Here is a 25,163-nt window from a genome sequence, read left to right as displayed (position 1 = left end):
AAAAGCATCATGTCTTTCAGTGTCAAATTTGTTCTTCTAAGTATTTATGGGTTTGATTTGAAAACAGAATTTCTCTGTGGAGGTATCTAGCATTATAAAATGTAACCAGTAATTGTAAAATTTTATACATAACTTTCTTAATCAAGTACATTGTTCCTAAACTCAAGTCAGACTGTATTTTTTCTTAAATATTTATTTATGTATACAAGAACTGTGGTGTAGGCCAGATGTTGTTGGGGGGGGGGAGAGGGTGGGCAGGCAGTGATGGTGAGCAAATTCACCAGAGTCAGATTTAGGAGCAGTACAAGTGGATCTACTGAAATAAACTGCTTGAGGGGAGCAGCAGACACAACAGTAGAGGTTTGCTGCACTATGTGGGTCAGCTCCCTAACCAGGAATGGAGCTGATGCTTCAGTGGCTGGCTTTAGTGTGATAGCATTGAGACTTTAACCACTGCACTACCAGGGAGGCTCCAAAGTAGGTACCTTAACAACAAAAATTTTATTATGGATAATTTCTTTGTTTTATTTTGTTAGGAGCATGCAAAGTTCTCCAGGGTTTGCTGCCAGTCAGAGAGGTTGGTATTCAACTTAAAACTATATATAAATGTTCAGAATTACCCAAACTCACACTCAGGTCATCAGTACATGTTTGCTAAGTATGTGTTACAAAATTACCACTTTGCAAGTACACTTACATTAGTCAATAATACTTAATGTGTTATAATATTTTAATGCTCCCTAATTTATTGACTGGCTGCCATGAGTTTCAAATATTTTAGTTCTGTTTCTTAAGCCTGTTTTTTATTTTGAGGCAGTGTTACCAGTATAAATTACTAGGGAAGAAATGTACTGTCAGTTTTATAGTTTGTATTTTAGTTTTGTTTCTTAAAAAATGACAAAAACAAAAAAGTACAAAATGATGTAAAAATAAACTGTTATATTATTAGAATAAAAAAAATGACCACGTAAACTTGGTTGATATTTTTTTTTAGTCTATACATCTGAAGATGTTAAATAGTAGGACATCTATCTTGTAGACTTAAAATTTCCCTACTACTGTGACATGCTAATTTCTGAAAATGCTCGTGTGTTCCAGTACGAACAAGAAATGGAATTGCTGAAATCAAACGGCAAAGAAGACTTGCATCTCAAGCAGCTCCTGTCAGTTCAGAATTGATGACTTTACCTTACCTTCCAGAACAATTCACTGCTTCACCTTTGACAGCTACACAAGTTAATCGGCCAACTGGCCAGATTTCAGCTTCTTTAAGATCAAATTTTGTAGTTGTCAACCATTCACAGTCACAAGACACCGTGACCAGTAAGTTTGAATTTTGCTCTCTTAAATTTTAAATTGTATAAATGACATGACACTCCTTTAAAGTTTACAAAAATATTCAGTTTCCTTGACTTATGCTTTGTTTTCTTGAAATACAGCTGGAGAAATTTTAAACATCACTCCTGGACCTCAGGAAAAGAAAAACCATGCCAGTTTAATGTCACCTGGTAGGCGCAAAAGGTAAATGCTTTTTAAAATGACCAGTTTCCAAAAATATTTTAGGAAAATTATCCCAAGATGTTTACATTGTGAATAAAATGACAGGATTGGCCTAAGTTCTTGGGGCCAGTTTTATATCAATTTTAAAACCTTTTTTCCTACACCACACATTATTATCCTGAAATTTTCATACAATCAATGACATGTCACTTTTTCCTTGGAAATAAGTTGAAGTGAATATTTTAAAATATCAGCATGTTTTATGGTTCTCAAGTACATTTTTACAGTGCTAAATCAGCCCATAGTGATACTTCTTTCTGTCCAGTAAGAGATTATTAGTTTTTGTTTGGAAGGAGGAATTAGCCCTTTTTTTTTTCTTTCTTTTTGAGGGAGGTAACGTTGGTTTATAACACTGATCTAGAGGTGCTTTTAAAATGCTATTTCTGATTTCTTAACTATACTTCATGGACACTTTCATTTCTTTTTATTGTTGGTTGTCTAATTCAAGGTTGGCTATATTGTCCTTTATTGCAAGCTTCTCACTTGACTACATAAAATACAAAACAGCTGTAATAATATCTAACATCTGTAGATAGCTTTTTTTGTTTTTTTAAAGATTTATTTATTCATACAGAACTGGGGTACAGGCCAGAGATGCGGAGGGTGATAGGATTCACCAGAGACAGAACAGGTAGCAGAACAGGCAGATGGATGAAGTACAGTGCTGAGGGGAGCAGCTGGTGGGTCAGGAGAGGTCTGCCGCGCCATGTGGTCACCTCCGGGGCAAGCGGGGATCGAACTCATGTGGAAGTGGCTTTAGTTTCTCAGTGCAGTGCTTTAACCCGCTGTGCCACCAGGGAGGGCCTGTAGATAGCTTTTTTAATGAAGCATTTACATGAACATTATTCAGTTCCTTATAAATCAGGCAATACACTTTGTTCTTTCTGCTATAAAGTAGGTCAGAGGCTTAGAGCTTACCTGCTGCAAACTGCATAGCTCAGATACAGATACTTCTTACTCAAGTCCAGCAATGCTTTCTTACTCTACTGTCCTTTGTTCCTACCACAGAGAAAATATCTGTTCTGCCATGATCTTAAGGTTTATGTCTCTACAATTTGTTTCTCATATTGATTAAAGACAAATTTTTAAAATGTTTCAGTGACTCTCAAAGGAAAACAATCACTCTGTCTGGGCCTCATTCAACAATAAGAAATTTCCAAGATCCAAGTGCATTTGCAGTAGAAAAAGTAAGTGACATTCCCAATCTTGCAACTTCAGTATTCCTGAGTTTTTAGATGCTAAAAAATGCACAGATGGTGTATGTGTATAATTCAGCATTTCTCTAATACTGTGCAGTAGAACCTTACTGAAGTCAGATTTTTAAAAACTTTGCATGAAAAGCTAAAGTATTCAGAATTAACTATTCTGTATTCAGTGAAGAAAGGGTTGGTGAAGGACCTGGGAAAACTTTTTCAAAGTATAGTACTGAGTTATTGATGTGCAAAGAGCAACCTGACTTCTGAGTTTCTAGCTAAATTTATTATGCTATCCAGTTGCCATTAACTGGTACTTTTTAACAATTGAAACTTTTTTTTTTTAAGATTTATTTATTTATTTGTGCATACAGAACTGGGGTACAGGCCAGAGACTCAGGGGCAGCGAGAGGCTTCCCCAGAGACAGAGTGGGGAGCAGAACAGGCAGATCGACGAAGTACACTGCTGGGCGGGTCAGGAAAGGTCTGCCACACCATGTGGTCACCTCTGGGGCAAGCGGAAATCGAACTCATACAGAAGTGGCTTTAGCTTCTCAGTGCTGTGCTTTAACGCACTGTGCCACCAGGGAGGGCCCAACAATTAAAACTTTTTAATATTGACTTTATTCTCTAGCAAATGGTTATTGAAAATGCACGGGAAAAAATACTAAGCAACAAATCTCTTCAAGAAAAACTTGCAGAAAACATCAATAAATTTTTGACTAGGTAAGTAATATGTGTTTCAAATGCTTAGTAGTTTTTGTCTAATACAAAAGGATGCTAAAAAATATCAATTATGTATTACAGTGACAACAATACTGTTCAGGTACCTAAACAGACAGATAGCAACCTTACTGAACCAGAAACTTCAATTGATGAACTTTTTGGACTTCAGGTATGGTTAAGCATATGGGTATTTTTCTCTCTCTCGCTCTCTCTTGCTCTCTCTCGCTCTCTCGCTCTCCCTCTCTCTCCCTCCCTCTCTCCCTCTCCCTCCCTCTCTCCCTCTCTCCCTCTCTCCCCCTCTCCCCCTCTCCCTCTCCCCCTCTCCCTCTCTCTCCTCTCTCTCTCCTCTCTCTCTCTCACATACACTCATAGTTAAAACTTTCAGAATTTTGGTTTCATTTCAAAACCATTGCCAACAGATGAGATGTAAAAAATGATTTAAATTAATACATACAAATTTCTTGGATTATTAGTATCTCTGAAAATTTGAGAATTTTTAAGTGATCATTGTGAATTGCTTTAAATGGTATAAGATTCATAAGATAGTCCTAACTCACCTAGTAATTCTTAATATGTAAGATTTCAGGAGTGGATATTTTTGTGTGCAATAAACATTAATTAATTTTGCATTTCTTTTATGCTAGTACAAACTGAAACAAATATGTTACATGTAGAGACATGAAATGAATCCAAGTAATAATTAACAGAATGAATAAGACACTTTAAAAAACAAAGATTACAAATTGAATAAGATTTTCTGCCAGGAGAAAGGAATACAGAAATTGAATTGCTATTCAGTGATAGTGAAGAAGAAACAAAATTTATTATGTTGAAAAGTTGTTGGTATAGAGATATCCTGAGAAGAGCAGCTGAGATTGTGACTATGGGACATCATTCTCTTTAGTATATATAATCATTTTTGGTGCCCTGATTGCAGATGAAGAGTTCATTGTAATGAATTCATTATAGCAAGTTTTCCATCAGGTTATGAGTTCTGGATAAGCTACATGGTGATGTTTTGTTTGTTTTTGTTTTTGATTTGTTCTACATTTTGAAAGGTAAGGTTTAGTAGGAAAATGAGGTGGGAAAGGCAGCTCATAGTCACAGGAAAGCAGGAGAGCTGTTGGGGTTTATTTCTTTCTGTTAGTTACTTCAGAATACTTTTCTTAAAAAAAAAAAACTGATACATTTTCCCAGAAAAAAATTCAATAGACTAACAGTGTTTTAGGTTTTAAAGATTTTTAAAGCATCTTGAAATTATCCACCAGTACTACTTCAATAGTGCTTTTTTACAAAATTTCTTTTTATTTATGTGTACAAGAACTAGGGTACAGGCCAAAGGTGTACTCCTGTAGAGTAGGAAGCATAACAGGCAGATCAACTGAAATACACTGCTGAGGGGAGCAGTGGGGAAACAGAGAGGTCTACCACACCATGTGGATCAGCTCCCTGGCTGAGGATCAAACTTGCCCTGCGGAAGCTGAGGATAGCTTCATAGTGCTGGCCTTTTAACTTCTTGCACCACCATGAAGTCTAGGGCCTCCCTGGTGGCGCAATGGGTAAGCACAGCACTGTGAAGCTATCCTTAGTGTGTACATCCTGAGTTCTATCCCAGCCAGGGAGCTTATTGACAACGTGGCACTGCAGAACTCTACTGTCTCCCAAGTACTCCCCCCTCAGCAGTACATTTCAGTCGATCTGCCTGTTCTGCTCCCTACTCTATCTCTGGTTGCTCCCTACTCTGTCTCTGGTGGATCCTCTCACCCCCACACCTCTGGCCTGTACTGCAGTTCTTGTACACATAAACACATCTTTTAAATAAAGGCTTGTCCTAGCTTAATATTTTAAGAAACGCATATACATTCTTTTGATATTTTATTGTCTCCAACCCCTTATTTTTTTTCCTCCACAGGTACTTGCCATAGTTAAGCACTCAGATTCCATGAGAAATCATAAGGGCATAGACAAAACCCATTGCTCTTGGTTGTTTATAATGATAGGAAAGTTAAAAATCAAGATTAAGTAATTTTAAAAGAACAAGACAGTGTCCTCCTGATTAGTATATGCTTCAGCTTCACTAAGATGTGAACAGTCAATTGTACAAACAGGTGGAACAGCAATTTTTTTTTAAAGGTTTATTTATGCATATAGAACTGGAGTACAGGCTAGAGGTGCAGGGTGTGAGAGGATTCACCAAAGACAGAGTAGGGAGAGAACAGGCAGACTGACAAAATACACCGCTGAGGGGAGCAGTGGGCAGGCAGGAGGGGTCTGCTGTGCCATGTAGGTCACCTGCCTGTCCGGGGAGTGAACTTGTGCTAAAGTGCTAGCTTTAACCCTTTGTGCCACCAGGGAAGCCACCCTGGAACAGGAATTTTTAATTATATTTACAAATACACAATATTTATTAGAGAGATTAAACAGATCATTATAATAAAAACTTCCTTAGAATTGAAATGTCTAGATATTTAGAATTGAACCAATGACTTGGAGAAAGTATTCCTAATACTCAATGACTTTGTATCCAAAATACATAAGAAGCTCCCACAAAACAGTAATAAACTACCCACTACCTTTTTTTTTTTTTACTGTAAGCGTGGACTAGACATCTAATAGTTCTCAAAGCTTTATTTCTTCCCTCAAATTTCAGATACTTGTACAAACTCCAACACAATGGTCTCATACATTTTGAGAGGATGTATCTCCTTGTAAAGCTGAAAATTGTGGCTTCTGGAGGATCTTCATTTTAAGCAACAAAGTGAAATATTTCATTTAGAAATCTGGCCCTGGCCCTTCTTCAGTCTGCTGTCACCTACATTCTCTGAGCAGAACTTGTATTAGTCATGGGGACCCAGTTTATCCCAGGATTCTAGTTGATTCTTTTTGTCCCAGAACAGTCTTGTGCCTTAAAGTAAAGTTCACAGGTAGCTTTTGTCATGCTACTTTTAAACATCAGACCAACAAAGATTTATACACTTGAACAATGCAGTTAGTATTAAGATACCAAAGAAAATGCATAATAGGGGTGGGGGAGCTTCCCTAGTGGCACAAGGAGTTAAGTCTCAGCACTGTGAAGCTATCAGCAGCCACTGTAAGCATGAGTTGGATCCCCAAGCAATGTCGCAGAAAACCTCTCCTGTCTCGCCTGCTACTCCCCTCAGCAGAGTTTTTCAGTCAGTTCACCTGTTCTGCTTCCCTCTCTTTCTCTGGTGAGTCCTTTCACCACCCCCCATCTCTGGCCTACACTTCATAATAAACAAAATTTAAAAACTGGTGAGGTGAATTTATTTTTTCTCTATATTACCATTTGTTTATTTTCAAGTTGAAATTTTTTAACTTTTAAATTTTATATATATCATATATGTAGGTGTATATAGATAGATAATAAACACTGTATTTACCTCATTCTTTCTCTTCATATAGCATGTGCTTTCTCTTCTTAGATACTTCAGATGTACAGCGTGCTGAACTTTATTCTCTCTGCTATATGAACTGCTTGAAAATTCCAAAAGACATCCTGGGCCCTCCTTGGTAGCAAAATGAGTGAAAAGTTCAGTGCTATGAAGCTATCTGCAGCCACTGTAGCACAAGTTTGATCGCTAGCCAGGAAGGTGACCCACATGGCGCAGCAGACCTCCTGTTACCCACTTTGTCTCTGGCGAATCCTCTCACCACTCCCTCACCCTGCACCTCTACCCTGTACCCCAGTTCCTGTGTGCATAAATCTTTTTTTTTTTTTAAGATTTATTTACTTTATATATCCAAGAACTGGGGTACAGGCCAGAGGTACAAGGGGTGAGAGGATTTACCAGACACAGAGTAGGGAACGGAACAACAGTTCCGATCTACTGAAAGATACTGCTGAGGGGAGCAGTGGGGAAACAGTAGAGTTCTGCCGTGCCATGTAGGTCACCTCCCTGGCTGGGGATAGAATTCAAGCTGCAGTGTCTGCAGATAGCTTCATTGTGCTGTGCCTTAACCCCTTTAACCTCTTGTGCCACCAGGGTGGGCTCCATAAAATGAATCTCTTATTTAAAAAAAGTAGATCCTAAGAATTACTGAAAAGAAAAACTGTTTTCTTTTGTATTTATATCAGTTTATACATGTTAACTTTCTATGGGGGTCATATTGTAGTCAAGTCTTTTTATGTTGTACACTTTAACTTACACAAAGCCACATGTCAAGTTTAAAAACATAGTATTATCTTAAGGTCCTGTTAACTCTCTAGAGGTGGAATTAGGGAATTTACCTTTTATTTTCAGGTCTTATTTTAAATCAATATAGTGTTATAATTTTTTTTAAGATTTATTTATGCATACAGAGGCTTGGGGGTGAGAGGGTTCACCAGTGACAGTGGAGAGCAGAACAGGCAGATTGACTGAAGTATACTGCTGAGTGAGGGGAGTAGCAGGTGGGTCAGAAGAGGTCTGCTGTGCCATTGGGTCACCTCCTTGCCTGGGGATCTAATTCATGCTTCAGTGGCTGTAAACAGCCTCATAGTGCTGTACTCTAACCAGTTGCACTCTAGGCAACCTATATAATAGGTTTTCTTAGAACGACTTCTACATAAAATCGAAAATATCAACACACTGATTAGTTTGCTGGGATTAAAGCATAATGATCAGATAGGGCCACTTCCTTCTTTGCAGAGTGAAATTCACATGTCTGAAGAAGTTATACAGGATATATTGGAACAGACAGAATCAGATCCAGCATTTCAGGCACTCTTTGATCTCTTCGACTATGGTAAGTAAGCCATTTCTTTCAAGGCACTTAGAAGAAATTTTTCTCCAATTTCTTTGGCAGCTTAATCAGAATGAAACAACATTCCTTGCAACATATGAAAGTTATTTTCAGTAAAGCAAAATGTTGCATATATATTCAAGAATCTTTAGTGTTGTTACTCAAAAATTTAACTGCAAAAATAGAGAATAGGGGAAGAAAAAAATAGAGAATAACCTTTATTGCCACGCAACATAAATGTTTTGTTATCTGAAATATATGCAGTTATACTAAATACAATTACGTAGTACAAAAGGTATGTGAAAGCACTTGCCCACAACCTTACTGTTTACTGCAGTAGTTCTCAAAATGTGATCCCTAGCAGTATTAGTATTATCTGAAAATACTTTAAAACATAAATTCTTTAACTTTTCACGTGACTCTAATATAAACTAAAGGCTAAGAAATACCAACCTGTTAGAAAAATATTCATACTTTCCAGTGATAGACAAGACAAGCAATTTTAAAATATTAAGCAGACAATAGAAATCAGTCTAACATGTACGGGACCATGGTCAAGCTGTCTTAAGTGGAGGATTACTTTTATTTTGGTTATTTAACCAATTCTTTCCTGTTCTCTCTTTAGCAGGTAAAACAAAGAATAATAAAAATATATCACAAGGCATTTCTGACCAGCATGTGGAAACTAGTCCCAATCTTGTATTAGCAGATGAAACAAATCTGTCAGTTAAAGAGTCTTTTAAAACAGAAGAATCTGGTAAGAATTTCATTTTGTTAAATGTCATGGACCCAAATCCTAATCAAAGTATCAGTTTCAAAGCAGGAAATACTGTTGTTCAATTTGGAAGTTGTTCAGGCTTACACATACATCATCATTGTGTTTGTTTTCTTTATTAAGAAATATCTGGGAGGGCCCTCCCTGGTGGCACAGCAGGTTAAAGCACTGCAGTAGGAAGATTAAGCTACTTCCTCATGAGTTCGATCCCCGCCTGCCCGGGAGGAGATTCACCTGGCGGGCTGACCTCTCCTGACCTGCCCGCTGCTCCCCTCAGCAGTGTACTTCGTCGATCGGCCTGTTTGGCTCCCCACTCTTTCTCTGGTGAATCCTCTCACCCTCTGCATCTCTGGCCTGTACCCCAGCTCTGTATGAATAAATAAATAAATCTTAAGGGAAAAAAAAGAAAAAGAAAAAGAAATATCTGGGGAACCTCCCTGGTGGCGCAGCAGGTTTAAATACAGCACTAGGAACCTAAAGCCACTTATTCATGAATTCAGTCCCAGCCCCACCCCAGAGGTGATCCACATGGCAAGGCAGACCTCTCCTGGCCTGCCCACTGCTCCCCTCAGCAGTGTACTTCATCAGTCAGCCTGTTCTTCTGCTCGTCAGCCTATTCTGCTCCCCACTCTGTCCCTGGTGAATCTCATTGCCCCTGCACCTCTGACCTATACCACACTTCTGTATGCATAAATAAATTTTTTTTCTTTTTTTTTTTTTAAGATTTTATTTGTACATACAGAACTGGGGTACAGGCCAGAGGCTCAGGGGCGGTGAGAGGCTTCACCAGAGACAGAGCGGGGAGCAGAACAGGCAGATCCACGAAGTACACTGCTGAGGGGAACAGCGGGCAGGTCAGGAGAGGTCCGCCACGCCATGTGGTCACCTCCAGGGCAGGCAGGAATCGAACTCATGCGGAAGTAGCTTTAGCTTCTCAGTGCAGTGCTTTAACCCGCTGACCACCAGGGAGGGCCTGCATAAATCTTTTTAAAAAAAGAGAAAGAATCTGAGCCCTCCCTGGTGGGGCAGCAGTTTAAAGCACAGCACTGTGAGGCTGTCCATAGCCATTGCGGCATGAGTTTGATCCACCAGACGTGACCCACATGGGGCAGAAGTCCTCTTTTCTCACCTACTGCTTCCCTCTGCAGTATACTTCAATCATTCTGCCTGTTCTGCTCCCTACTCTGACTGGTGAATCCTCTCACCTCTGGCCTGTACCCCAGTTATTGTATACATGAATAAGTCTTTTTTTTAAAAAATGAAGAATCTGACATAAAGCTGGATTTTTAGTATTCATTCTTTCAGGATCAGTAGATTCCTGACTTGCTCAGGTAGTTAATAGTGTTCAATTTAATAAACATATGTAACATCTAATAATCTTTCTTATTCATTCATTTTTTAGAGATATATTTATGCATGTTTGCAAGAATTGGAGTGTGGGCCAGAATTGTGGGGGTGAAAGGATTCACCAGAGACAGAGTGGGGAGCAGAACAGGCAGATTGACCAAAACACACTGCTGAGAGGTCTGCTGCACCCTGTGGGTCAGCTCCCTGGCCTTTGATTGAACTGGTGCTGCAGTAGCTGTGGATAACTTCACAGTGCTGAACTTTAATCCCTTGGGTTATCAGGGAGGCCCTCATTCAGCCTTTTAAATGGGTTAGCTGACCCCTCAGTTTCTATATCTCATCTAATTGGAGGAAACTGAATGCTGTGATGATAGTCTTATGTTATGGACTTACAAGATTTTAAGTCCTTTGTACCTCCCATGTTGTATTAATGTGGCACATAATAACTATTTATTGAATGAGAGAAGGCAGTAAGTTCATCTTAGATCTATACCATGTTATTTTGTTGTATTTTCATTCTGAAATATTACATGTACAAAAGTAATGCACACACACACAAAAAAAAATCAGCCTGTTGATTTATAATCAAGGAAGTATCTATGTAACTATTTCCTAAGCAAAAAATAAAAACACTACTAGCACCACAAAAATTGCTGTTCATATGTTTTCTCAGTCACTATTTCCTCCATCCCTGGCCCTCATTCTGCTGACATCTCACATTTCTTACTAAATTGTATGCCTCTCTAGTACCACCTCTATCCATTCTGTCCACAATATACTGTGCCAAAATATTCTTTTCTGTTCATCTGTTCTTAAATGCCATTATGTCCCATGCATCTAAAAAAAACCTGAGGACTTCCAAATCTCACATAATACCTTCCCAAAACTACTTTTTTTAAAAAAATTTATTCATATAGAACTGGGGTACAGGCCAAATATGCGGAGGGTGAGAGGATTCATCAGAGACAGAGCAGAGAGCAGAACAGGCAGATCGATGAAGTACACTGCTGAGGAGAGCAGCAGGCGGGTCAGGAGAGGTCTTCATCGCCATGTGGATCTCCTCCGGGGCAGGCGGGAATCGAACTCATGCGGAAGTGGCTTAAGCTTTCCTTTGCTGTGCTTTAACTTGCTGCACCACCAGGGAGGGCCCACCCAAAACTACTTTTGTAGTATCTCATACAACAATCTTACTTTGAGTTCCCTATCTGCCCAACCTAATCCTCCATTTTTTCTGAAACTAAATTAGAGCAGAGTGTGTTTTCTCTCACTGTATATTATGTATAAAAAATATTTCAGTGAACCTCCACTCTGCAGAAAATGAAACTTGAAATCCTGCCCCTTGGTCATCCATCAAATCCAAATCCTTCTTCAGGTCCACTTAATTAAAACTGACTACCTCTAAGCTGATGTAGTCTGGAAGTAATCTCTACTAATCTCCTTGTGATCAGGAGTCAGATGTACTCTATGCCTAATATTTTTTCCCAACATCATATTAACGTAATTATTTGAAAGCAGGTATTTTCTGAACTTTTTTCCTTATATTTTTCATGCTGTTAATTGTTTATACTTTCTGTCCTAAATTGCCTGTGTACATATTAGTGTTGTTTTCTTTTGAAAAGTCCTTTTTTATTTCAACTACCACCCTTATTTTGTGAAATTTCTTGTAATATTTCCTCTACAACAATTTCTCACATCCCCTAAGGCCAGGAGCAGTCCCTTACTTTCCTGTACTATTAAAACTTTTACTATACATTCTAACTTCCTTTTCTATATCTGCTTCACTAATATTTCCAAGAGCAAAATTACATTGGAATGCCCAGTGTACCCTAGCACCATTCATAAGATTAACTTCAGTAAATGTGTGTTAAGTTAAACAGTACACAGTAAAATCAAATGTTAATCATGCAAAATGTATTTGGCCTCATTTCACTTTTAAGAATATATCAGAAAAACTTAATAGAAATGATAGTTTTAATTTGGTGCCTTTTTTTTATTGTTGTTGCCTTTTTTCCATAATTGATATATTATGGATGTTCCTAAACCTGTGTACTTTTTCAAAATTTCATTGTGCCATATATTTTCCCAGAATTCTGAAAAATAGCATGTTAGAAATAATTTGGTACCTTTTTTTTTTTTTTTAATATGTATTTATTTGTACATACAGAACTGGGCTACAGGCCAGAGGCTCACGGGTGGTGAGAGGTTTCACCAGAGACAGCGGGGAGCAGAACAGGCAGATCCACGAAGTACAGTGCTCAGGGGAGAGCGGGCGGGTCAGGAGAGGTCTGCTTCTCCATGTGGTCACCTCTGGGGCAGGCGGGAATCGAATTCATGCGGAAGTGGCTTTAGCTTCTCAGTGCTGTGCTTTAACCCGCTGCGCCACCAGGGAGGGCCTAATTTGGTACTTTTTAAAAGATTTATTAGTGAAACTTGACTGTAAATGTTTTGGTACTCAGAAAACCAGACTTCTGCTTACTGATATAGCAAAGATTATTTGCTTGGCAAAATAGATTTTGAGGTAAAGATTACAATCTCAGAAGCTGTACATATTTATTACATCTTTCTGTCAACTTGATATTTTACAGATGAACGATCTGCTGCACCCCCATTTTGTACATCCTACCAAAGTGAAGACTCAGCAAATGTTTTGAAGGACAGCACCAACCAGAATGATGTTAGACAGGAAGACCAGGAACATTTTCCCCAAATAAGCCCTAACATACAGAAAAAGGCCTTTAAACCAGTTCTACCTTCTCAACAGAAGTGTACTCTTGATATTACCTTTGAATCTGTGCCTAACTTGAATGACTTTAACCAAAGAGTAAATTCTAATGCTGAATGTAATCAGCATTGTGCTGAATTATACACCAGTCAGATGGCCACTGAAACTGAAATGGCCCTGGAAGTTGAAAATAGTTCTTTGTGCCCAGATGTGCCAAATGAATCTCATTTACAGCCTCATCAATGTGATATACCAATAACTTCATTTGTTTCCCTTGGCAGTGAAACTAACAATGAAAATTTAATCCTCCCTGGAAAAAGTTCTCAACTTTTGTCCCAAAATTCTCCACTAACTGGAAAGCCATCTAGAAAAAGTCAATTTTGTGAAAGTTCTAAGGATACAGGAAGACTTAAAACTAATTTGCATGGTTCCAAGTCACCAGATTCTAGTGAAATTTACCAAAGTAAAATTGAAATTAACAATGTACTACCAGTTGCATCACAACAGCTTTCAGACTGCCAAGATAATTCTTCACTTCAAAGTAAAATATTACCAGTGTCTGTTGAAAGTTCGTGTTTAAATGTATCTGAACAAGTAGAAATTTGTGTTGGCGATTCATTATCTTCAGTTAAACAGCCATCTAATGATCCACCACCTGTCGAATTAAATCATACAGACCATGAAATTATGCCCTCCAAGTCTGAGAAGGTTGCTGTGGAGTCACAAGAGCCTTCATCTTCTGTAAAACAAGGTGGGGAAAGTATTTTCCTCTCTTTAGGTGAAAATGATAACTGTAGGGAAGTTGCACTGATTTCTCCAGAAGGTAATCCTACAGAAGATAGACACTCTCTTCCTTCTGAATCTGTGTGTTCTTCAGTGGGAGATTCTCACCCTGAGTCCCAAAATACTGGTAAATCTGCTGGTGACAATTCAAACGAAATAGATGCATCAAATATTGTCTCTCTCAAAATTATCATCAGTGATGATCCATTTGTTTCCTCAGATACTGAACTTAATAGTGCTGTTTCTAGTATCAGCGAAGAAAACTTGCCAACTATAATTTTGTCTTCTGCTAAATCACCTGCAAAAAATGCAGAATTAGTTAAGTGTCTGTCTTCAGAAGAAACTGCAGGTGCTGTCACATCTGCTGAAGGAATGGAGGATTCAGCTTCAGTAGACCAGAGCTTGTTGGTGCTCAAACCTGAAGACTCTGCAGTGAACAGCACTCAGAATGAGGACAGCATTGCTTTTTCAGCTAATGTTTCACCATGCGTTTCAAAGGATGGAGGATACATACAGTTGATGCCAACTACAAGCACAACTTTTGGCAATTCAAATAACATTCTAATAGCTACCTGTGTGACTGATCCAACAGCCTTGGGAACAACTGTAAGTCAGTCTAATGTTGTGGTGTTGCCTGGAAACTCTGCACCTATCACTGCTCAACCTCAACCACCTCAGTTACAGACACCACCCAGGGCAAACAGTGTATTTGCTGTCAATCAAGCTGTGTCACCCAACTTTTCACAAGGTAACTTGAAGAACATAATGAACAGTTGGATACGTAGGCTTATGCACATTTTCGTGTGCAGATGTACACATTTCACATATACATATTCACCCATGCCAAAGAGTCCCACTGTGATGAGTGTTTGAGGTGTAGAATATATAGTTTACCCTCATTAGACAAAAAAGAGAAAAGAACATACCGAAGTTCATTTTTCTGGATTGTGATCCAATTCTTTGTTGTCTCAGACATAATTAATCACTAGAGAGAAGTATGCTGGAATTTGTGGTTATGACACCTCTTACTCTAGCTGACTAATTCAGTCACTTTTTTCAAAGATTTATGCATACAAGAGCTGCGGTTCTTGTAGGGGGAGGTGGGAGGAGCTAGAACTTACCAGAGACAGATTGGGGAGCATAGTAGGCAGATCCACTGAAATACACTGAGGAGCCGTGTGTGAGATGAGAGAGGTCTGTGCTATGTGAGTCAGCTCCCTGGTTGGGGATTGAACTCATGCTTCAGTGCCTACTGATAGCTTCACAGTGCTGAGACTTTAACCCCTTGTACCACCAGAGAGGCCCCTGATTTTTTACTTTTCTCCTTCCACAGTTACTTTCTAGTCCATGGGACAAGCTGTCACAAACACATATAGAATGATTCCTCAAATGCATCTATAACTACTAAAATCCAATGTTGTGGGAAGTTTTGTTTTTTGTCTTCTTTTTTTAATCCAAAAAGGACAAGTAAAAACAAGGAGAGAACAATGCAAGTGGGAAGAAAGCTTCTTTTGTAGATTTTTTAAAATGTCTTGTACAGTCTTAGTTTTGAAGGAATTTAATAACTACGTGTAGTGGTGTGCCAAGGAGGGGTGAGAGGATTCAGCAGAGACTGGGAAGCAGAACAGGCAGATTACTGAAATAACACTGCTAAGGGCAAGCAGGACAGGACAGGTCTGCTGTGCCATCTGTGGGTTAGCTCCCCGAATGGGGATCAAACTCAAGCCATAGCTGTGATAGTGCTGAGACTTAAACCCTGTGCCACCAGAAAAGCCCTACTTGGAGAGACTTTTAAAACAAAATATGAATTTCTCCATAAAGTCCTGTGAAATTTTTTACTGTCTTTTAATTTCCCAAATGATCCCTTTCCTTAGAACTCTTGTTTATAGAGGCATTTGTTGCATTTATTACAAGCTATTTTATATTTAGTGGTAGGCATGATCATCATCCTCACCTTGATTATATATTCCTTGAGGCAAAAACTTAATGGCATGTTCATCTACATTTCCTGCTATATAGGTTCTCAAGCTCCTTTTCCCTTTTCTTTTTACATTATAGACTATAACTAATATCAGAAATTAAGCACTGAGCCTGATGGGTCAGTTTGAAGTACTGTTTAAAATAAGGAAATCTTATTTTAATTGGTAGAAAATGTGGGGCTTGAGCTACAGGTTAGAGGAAGAGGGAGGATTTTGGAGTGCAAGGTACCTCTCAAGGTATTTGAGAGACTGAAGCAGGAGTGCATGAGACTGAGGAGATCAACAATAGTAATGAATATTAGGAATAGATTCAGTTATAGTGCAAGACTCAATTATAAATCTGTACTATCATATAATCTAACTATACCATTCCTAACAGATGATTGTCCAACCTTTGCCATAGACTATATTGTTGACATAGAAGTTTAGTTTTAGTTCATTGTGCATATAGATGGACTTTTTTTAACAGTATCATTGCAATAGAGCTATGAGTAAGTCTTGGGTTATTAACGTTTAGTTGGGGGTTCTGTTTTTGCAATATGTAAGATTCAAACTTTGCCAGTTTTCTAATGAGTTTCAAAATGCTTTCAAGAATATATCTGTAATGATAGGATCTCTTGTCTGTAGAATGTAATGCTTATGATAACTTACGATAATTATCTTGACTAAATGCCCAAGACTACTTGAGTACTCAGATTGACTATCAGTAGTTTTGGTGTTCCTAAATTAGTTTTTTAATGGAGAGCCAATTATAAAGATGTTACAGAATTTATTTCACATTAATAATTTAGTGTTTAGGAGAGAAAATCTTACTGAGAGTTTTTTTTTTTTTTTTAGGATCTGCCATCATAATTGCTTCTCCAGTCCAACCTGTACTCCAAGGAATGGTGGGAATGATCCCTGTGTCTGTAGTTGGACAGAATGGAAATACCTTTTCTGCTCCTCCTCGACAAGTAAGATTTAGGCTTTCAACACAGCAGTGATGCCTCTTAAACATGGTGTAGTTCATGACATTTTCTTTTCTAGGTCCTTCATATGCCTTTGGCAGCCCCTGTGTGCAGTAGAAGTATCCCTCAGTTCCCTGTCCCTCCAAAATCTCAGAAGACTCAGGGAGTAAGAAGTAAGCCTTGTCCAGGTATATTATAAATTCATCATTGTCACTTTATGTTGAGTGTGCATTTGTTTTTGGCAGCATCACAGGTTTTTTTTTCTTTTTAGTAACTAAACTGTTTTTAACATGATCATCCAACCCTTGCTTATTATTGCAGTAATTAAAACAAAAAGATAAATGGAACAAAATAGTTTAGAAAGAGGCTGTATTTATAGGGCCTTATATGTAGGGGAAGTAAGAGTGGGACAAAGTAGATTGTTTAATAAGATTTTTAGCTATTACATATATTATCTGAAAAATATTAGATGCTTCCTTTATACCATATACAAAGGTGAACTCCAAGATGATTAAAGAACTAAAAGTGAAAATCAGAATAAACAGTAAGACAAATGTAAGAGTATCTTTTGACACTGAAATAAAAGATGGGTTTAAAAAAATATATAAAGGAAAAATCTGATTGCATTAGCTACAAAATAAAAGATATCTGTTCAACAAAAGGCAATATACACAAAATGACACCAGATTTTCATTCAGGACCTTGATGAATGTGGCAGTTAGTTCTCAGAATCTCTACCTCAAATGCTCCTGTTTTTAACCTTCCCAGAACCCTGACACTCATATTTCACCAACTCCTTCCACTGCAAAGTCTTTAATCTTCATTTCAGCCATCTTCTCCCATATTTAGTTACTATTTCTTATTTAACCTCTACAGTTTATAATAGTATTTTTTTAAAGATGTATTTACTTATGCATACAGAACTGGAGTTCAGGCCAGAGGTCTGGTGGTGGTGAGAGGATTCACCAGAGACAGGAATGTGCTGCTGAGGGGTATAGCGGGTGAGACAGGAGAGGTCTGCTGAAGTGGTGCTGAGTGGTCTGCTAAGTGGTGCACCTTGACCAGGGATTAAACTCACGCCAAAGCAGCTGCCTGATAGCTTCTTAGTTGCGCTACCAGGGAGGGCTCTATAGTACTATTTCTTAAAATACACTTTCATAAGTGCACTGGACTATGGTGATGGCACACGGGTGATTTGATGATGGGAAGCCCAGGGGGATTACAACTGAGATGGAAAAAGGCACAAAAGATGTAAAAATAAACTTTTTTAAAAATTACACTTCCATATATCCATTAAATCTCTTCATTGAGCTCCATTACCTTTCATTATCACCTTTCACCTGAACTCTCAGTTAATTTCTGGATTCACCTCTTCCCTATACAGGCTAAATTCCACAATACTTTTCTTTCCATGTTCTTCTGCATACATACATGCTACCTCTAGCCCTGAATCTGTCTAGCTACCTCTGACTTTGACCTAGACTTCTTAATTGTTTTAGAAGTGGTGACATTCAATACCTTTAAAAAATGTTCACCCTTACTGCCTTTTTACAATCATACTTAAAATGTATGCCTATTCTTTTTCTCTCCCATTTTCCCTTCAAACTACTCCAGAATTCACAGCTATTCTCTCTCAAAAGCTTTTCTTTTCCCTTTTTTAGAGAAATTATCTTACTCTTCCTAAGGTTAATGTCATCTACCTGTTATCTAAATTTGTTTCCTAAATCTTTAGCTTTTATTTGTTTGACCCCTCACTATACATTCATTTTCTTGGGTTTGACCACCTACCAACCTTTAATCTACAACCCTTATTTCCCATTCCTCCTTCATTCACATCATTGTCTTTTTTGAAATCTCCATTAATATCACCATATATAGTGGGTGTGTGCATTCTTTACTTCCCTAATATTGGTGGCTTCTGGAATCACCCTTGCTGTACTCCCTTGCTAACTTTGTGTAATTCAAGATCTTTCAGCTCTAAATATCTATCAACTTAATCTTTTCCTACAGAAATCCTGCTACCTTTTTTTTTTCTCCTTGGTGAATGTCATCATTGATTCTTCCTTTACCCTTCATAGTAGTGTGAACATCCATTATTTTTTCTATCTTACCTGGTATATTTATGGCCATCTAACTAGAATTCCTTTTTGGGGTTTTCTTTTTTTCTAGTCCCTGTTCTACACTACTGCCAAAGTAACTTCCTAGAAGATCAGTTTATGCATCTTCCCTACCTAAGTCTCAAAGATTCTCTGTAAAATCTTTTGCTTTAACACACAAGGCCTTCAGAATCTCATCTTTGCTTTCCTTTCTAAATTCTGTCCTCCTACTCTCCCACATAATCTCAGAAGTACATATGGCTGTTGAAATTCCAATATATAGTCTCAAAATCAAGTAGATTTGCAGACCTCACAGTTAAATGTGCAAAAATTTACAAGTAGGAATAAAGTAACATGAATGAACCTGTAAGTGCTATATTGAGCATTGTAATACATGAATCAAAAGACTTTATTTATATTTACCTAAAGTTGAAACATATCATTTGCTAAATATTTTCGGTTTGAAATCTCTATAAAAAGGAATTAGTGGCCCTCCCTGGTTAAAGGGCAGCACTGGGAAGCTAAAGCCACTTCCTCATGAGTTCGATACCTGCCTGTCCCGGAGGTGACCACATGGCACGGCAGACCTCTCCTGACCTGCCCGCTGCTCCCCTCAGCAGTATATTTCGTCAATCTGCCTGTTCTGCTCCTCACTCTGTCTCTGGTGAATCCTCTCACCGCCCCTGCATCTCTGACCTGTACCCCAGTTCTGTATACACAAATAAATCTTTAAAAAAAAGATTTAGTGACCATCAAGGCTGCTTTTTAAAAGCTAGTTTGTGAAACTTTCCTTTGTATGTTAGCTATCATTTTTCAAGTTTTTTTCTTATAAAAAAATAATATATATGAGTGCCTCCCTGGTGGTACGGGGTAAAGATACAGCACTATGAGTTCAGTCCCCAGCCAGAGTGCCCACCAACATGGTGCAGCAGACCTCCTGTTGCATCTGCTGCTCCTCTCAGCAGTGTATTTCAGCACATCTGCCTGTTCTGCTCCCCATTGTCGCTGGTGAATCCTCTAGCACCCTACAACTCTGGCCTACACCCCATTTCTTGTATGCATAAATAAATCTTTTTTAAAACACATGAAGAAAAAAATATTTCAGTGTTTTCTTGTAATACTGTGGCCTATCACAAGCTTTTTCAAGGCAATATCTTCTCAGGAATGTTTTCCTTTTCTAATTAATCCATTTATAATTCCAGGAAAACAGATAAATAATTTGGTGGATTCGTCAAGTCATTTAGTTGGATGCCCTGCCCAAAGGTGAGAATAAAAGCAGTTTTTAACATTCTTTGAATGGCCAGATTAAAAACAGGAATTTTTTATGTTGCTAAAAATAAATTTTTGTTTTTGGTAGAATTGAAGTTTCTGACAAGAAGTTGACCACAGATCTCGGGAAAAAATTGGAAGAAACCACAGGTCCCCTGTCAATAGAAAGTATAGTTCCAACTAGCAAACCATTTGAAAGCCACAGGCGTGTGCTCTGTTTTGACAGCACTGCTGTTCCTGTGGCAAGTGCACAGGGGACAAATCACAGAGTGGGACCCCACAACAAGGAGAAGAATGATATGTCTCTTCCTAATCTTGACTCACCCCTTTCATCCTCCACTTTAAAACCCCCTTCTAATAATGCTCTGAAAAGAGAGAAACCACCTGTGCCTAAGATTTTATCTAAATCAGAAACTGTCATTAGTCGACATACCACCATGAAAGAAACTCAGTCAGAAAAGAAACTTTCGCCAACAGAAGCTGTACTTGAATCTTTCCATAAAGCAACAGCTAACAAGGAGAATGAATTATGTAGTGATATGGAAAGGAAAAATCCAGAAACCTCAAAACTGTCGAATGGACAGCAAAATGGGGGTTTAAGAAATGAGAAAACTATAACTTCACTGCAAGAACTAACAAAAAAACAAGGCACGGCCTCAAATGGTAAAAATGTCATTTCAGTAAGTGCAGCTGGAAAGGATCTGAAACAAGAACAGACCAAATCTGCCAACTCTTTGATGACCCCACTAACCAAACATCCCTCAGAAATGTTACAGGATGTTCAGTGGCATAGTCCAGTCAATAGGCTCCCTGATAGTGCCGACTTACCTGTGCCCCGGACACCTGGCTCAGGGTCAGGAGAAAAACATAAAGAGGAACCTACCGATGGCATCAAGGTCCCCTCCAGTAGGCGTTTCGGTGAGGACAGTAGTATGCCTAAGGTGATGGTCCCCACTGTCACTCCAGATTTACCTGCCTGCAGCCCTGCCAGTGAGACTGGGAGTGAGAATAGTGTGAACATGGCTGCCCACACACTGATGATTCTCTCCAGAGCAGCCATCTCAAGAACTGCTTCCACTCCTCTGAAAGACAATACACAGCAGTTCAGAGCCTCTTCAAGGAACACCACAAAAAAGCGGAAAATTGAAGAATTAGATGAGCGGGAACGTACCCGTACTTCTGGTAAAAATCTTGCAAATTCATCAGTACCAATGAAGAAGAAGAAAATTAAGGCAAGTTTGAAAGACTTAATTTCAAAGCCATACCTCTATCTTTCAGTTGCTCAGTTTAGGGACCTCAGCATTTTTTCTCACAGCTATCTATCTAAATTTAAAACAGCTTTGAGTTTGTTGCAGTGTTTGTCAGTGTGGTATTCGATGTGTCTTAGTAGAACCACATTTTCAGAACAATTAGACATTTGTCTGTTAACATCTTCCTTTGGGAAAGGAGGCTTTTGTTATGGTCACGATAGGACCTTAGTTCTTTGGGAAACGATGTAAGGCATGGAAAGCCATTGTTGTGTGTGAAATAACCAAGTAAAAGCCTTCTTTGCAACTCTTAACTACCTATAGGGTTTTGTTTTGCTTTTTTTCCCACATGGCCTGCCATCTCTTCTGTAAGCTTTTACAGAAGTTGGCATGTTTGAGCAATTTAAAATTTAAGTTTACGTCTTTTTCTTTAACAGCCATTATCTGTAGGAAGTCAATGCAGGAATAGTATTGCTATGTGAAACTTGTTTCTCCTCTCGCCCTTTAATCAACTAGTAATTGAACAGAAAGATGTTTACAATGTCATTGAGGAAATGGAGTATGAAGGGGGGAAAAAATTTTAACTTTGCAATCTAGTAAGCCTGATTCCTCATCACTTGCTTATTGGTTCTATGACCACAGGTAAATGAGTAGCCTCTCTAAGGCTCTGCTACATTGAGCTCAGGTTACACATCTTCCCTAATAGATGTAAGGATTACATGCACAGTATATCAAGGGGTTTAGAACTTGAAGATACCTTTCACTGTGAAAATCTTAGTATCTTTCTAAGGCTTATGGTTTAACAATAATGGCTCTTACAATCAGATTCAGCCTTGTCTCATTCAGCTTTCACACACTGTGGATTTGTGTAATATGTTTTCCCCTAAGCTATTGTTGAAGAAGCAAGCATATTTAAATAGTCTTAGATTTATAAAATTTGTATTTCTTTGTAACTAAAAGTTCTGATGAAATAAAAGTGTTAGCAAAAATACCAGTATGTATAGAGCCTGACGAAAAGTTCTAGGTGACTACTAAATAGGAAAGTTTTGACCTTGATTGAATTTACAATGTTAACTTAGGGTTGTTTTTTTTGTTTTTGTTTTTGTTTTTTTTCCCCTGACAGAAAAAGAAGCTACCCAGTTCATTTCCAGCTGGAATGGATGTGGACAAATTTTTGTTATCATTGCATTATGACGAGTAAATATTATGAACATATTAGATAGTAGGTGTAAAACTCTTATCCCTTAAACTGTGAGTGTAGGGAATGAGATAAACTCTGAAAGCATGACCTGCACTTTTCTCATACTGAAATTTCACTTTATATCTAAATCATGCTGTTTCTGAAGCAGCTTCCTATTTGTAAATAGATTTAACTGGTATATTTTTATTTTGAAAAAATTATTTGCAGAAATGTAAGTAAAGCCAATCTGCAAAACTGTATAGCTTTGGCAATTGCATATTGTAAATGTTGTGTAAATCTTACTGAAATAGAGATTAGATCAATCTAATATTCTTACACTGTGTTTTTTGACTCATGATCCCTCATTCTGAGACTTATTCATGTGAAATAGTTTCTCACTTTTGGGGGGAAAATGCTTTTCCGTGTAGATTGCTTTCAGTAACTGTCCAACTAGACACTGAAAGGACGTAGCCACTAAGTAATACAAAAGTGATAACTAATTCAACTGGTAGTGATCAGAAATTGTTTGGGGCTTTTCACCCCTATTACAATTGCAGTGAAGATTATATTCCTGACCTTTTACACCTTAATTGTTTCTTCTGGTCATTCTAGACTTCTGTTTTAAAATGGGAATTTTGTGAACCATTTAAGCATTCTGATCCTTTGTTTATAACTTTTAAGATCTTTTATAGAACTGTCTCGACTATTGAGCCATATAAAATTGGTTATGTAGTTGGAATTTCCTGGTATGTATATAATTTGCCCCTGAATACTGGGGATCTAAAGAATTGCACTAATTCATAAACCTCTTTACATAGTAGTGACCAATGCACATTTAATTTAAATCTTGTATTCTATATTAAAGCATGTGTGGAGGATTATCTTCTGGTATTATTTAGAAAGCCATGTCCATCATAAGATGTAAAAAGAGGAATCATAGTTTTATATTTTAATTTAGTTTCTTCTAAATGGGCTGTTAAATAACTTTATCAGTATAGCATATTGTCTTTGAGCCCCTCAAAGTGTCATAAAGAATTAGTCTTAAAAAGTCCTTATGGAGAAAGAGGTGCCTTTTCTGTATTAAACACATAATTCAGTCAAGTTGAAGAATTGGTTTAGACTTTAAATGAGAACAGAATTTATGCAGACTCCCCATACTAGCCAAAAGAAGGACATTCCTATTTGGTATGATTTGGTGTAGGTTATTTGGTCTGAAAACACTGAAAAGGTTTTCTTATATAAATGATGAAAGTATTCCCTGACCTTACCTAACTTACCTAAACATACCAAATCAGAATATTGTGCTTTCAGATCACAGGGGTAACCTGTAATTCATATGTGACCAATTGTGCCTAGATATTAAAATGTGTTCTTTTATGTGCTTTCTGTTTGGTTAAATATCAGTTTATTAAAGTTTTTTTCTGTGTATATTTTCCCCAACTTTTGTTTATCCTAGGCTTTAAAAAAATTGTCTCATCCTACTTTTGACACAGCATTTTTCAATGTAGAAATCATATCTTAATGGCCAATCCTTACTGCAGAAATTTGTGTTGTAAAAAATTTTTATGATGTGACAGTGGTCTATTTCTAAAGAACTAAGAACTAAATACACAATTAATGTTTATTTAACATAACTTGATACTGTACCACAGTTAGGTTTAAATAAATATTTTCCTTCAAAAGTTTCAGTTTATATTGTTATTTAGATAATTTGATAAATTTCTTTGGAAGTCAGTTCTTACTTTTTTCAGAATCACATGTGGAAAATTACATTTTCTTCTATCAGTCAATACATATTTGTATGTCCTGAGTACTACAAACTCTCATGCAAGTAAAACACATTCAAGATTGTTCACGAATCAAGAAACACTATATACTGTCAAAAGAAAATATGTATTTGTAACTTTCTTTTTTTGATATTCAAGTCTTTTTTAAAATTATATATATATATTTTTTTTTACATTGTTGTTCATTTTAAAAACAATGTCTTCTTCCCTCCCTCAAATATAGATCCCATAGAAGTTCCTTCCCCAGTTTGCCCTGGCACCAATATCACAGTCCCCTAAGCACCTCTATCCCTCCTTCCAATCCCTTGACCGCCCCCCCCCCAAGATAACTCTGGGTTGTAATTATTGTTTTTGTTTTGTTATTTTTCCCCCTATATCTTGGGTTCCCTTATATACCTTCTGTAAGTGAAACCATTCAATATTTTTCTTTTTCCTTCTGACTTATTTCACTGTTCATGATCCCTTCTAGCTCCATTCTTGTAGCTGTGAATGGCATGTGTTTATCATTTTTGATTGCTGAGTAGTACTTCATTGCCCGCCCCCGCGCACACATGTGTGTGTACACACATAGATATATAGAGAAAGAGATCCAGTCAGCTAGTTTTGGGCGTTTGGGTTGTTACCAGTATTTACCTGTTGTAAGTAGTGCTGCAATAAGCGTAGGGGTGCATGTATCCTTTTGAATTAATGTTTTTGTGTCCTTTAGCTAGATCCCTAGGAGTGGAATTGCTGGGTTGTATGGTAGCTCCTTTTTAGTAGTCTGAAGAATCTCCACAGTTTTCCATTGTGGTTGTACCAGTTTTCATTCC

General features: G+C 37.8%; 1 protein-coding gene across 1 annotated transcript in view; it reads left to right on the top strand.

Annotated features, from left to right (window-relative positions):
- The window catches only part of NPAT (nuclear protein, ataxia-telangiectasia locus), a 46,424-nt gene extending 22,200 nt beyond the window's left edge, over positions 1–24,224 (top strand). The window contains exons 5-18 of the mRNA XM_012729918.1: positions 537–577; positions 1,099–1,323; positions 1,440–1,521; positions 2,660–2,747; positions 3,388–3,479; positions 3,561–3,648; positions 8,129–8,225; positions 8,848–8,979; positions 12,930–14,597; positions 16,666–16,781; positions 16,855–16,963; positions 20,074–20,134; positions 20,229–21,372; positions 22,511–24,224. Coding sequence (XP_012585372.1) covers positions 537–577; positions 1,099–1,323; positions 1,440–1,521; positions 2,660–2,747; positions 3,388–3,479; positions 3,561–3,648; positions 8,129–8,225; positions 8,848–8,979; positions 12,930–14,597; positions 16,666–16,781; positions 16,855–16,963; positions 20,074–20,134; positions 20,229–21,372; positions 22,511–22,588 — 4,021 coding nt within the window. The 3' untranslated portion in view covers positions 22,589–24,224. The remainder of the gene's footprint in view (positions 1–536; positions 578–1,098; positions 1,324–1,439; positions 1,522–2,659; positions 2,748–3,387; positions 3,480–3,560; positions 3,649–8,128; positions 8,226–8,847; positions 8,980–12,929; positions 14,598–16,665; positions 16,782–16,854; positions 16,964–20,073; positions 20,135–20,228; positions 21,373–22,510) is intronic.
- Positions 24,225–25,163: the final 939 nt, after the last annotated feature.

Source organism: Condylura cristata, unplaced genomic scaffold (assembly GCF_000260355.1).
Source record: "Condylura cristata isolate star-nosed mole 26May11 unplaced genomic scaffold, ConCri1.0 scaffold00025, whole genome shotgun sequence".
Lineage (NCBI taxonomy): Eukaryota > Metazoa > Chordata > Mammalia > Eulipotyphla > Talpidae > Condylura > Condylura cristata.
This window is presented reverse-complemented; position numbering and strand designations above follow the sequence as displayed.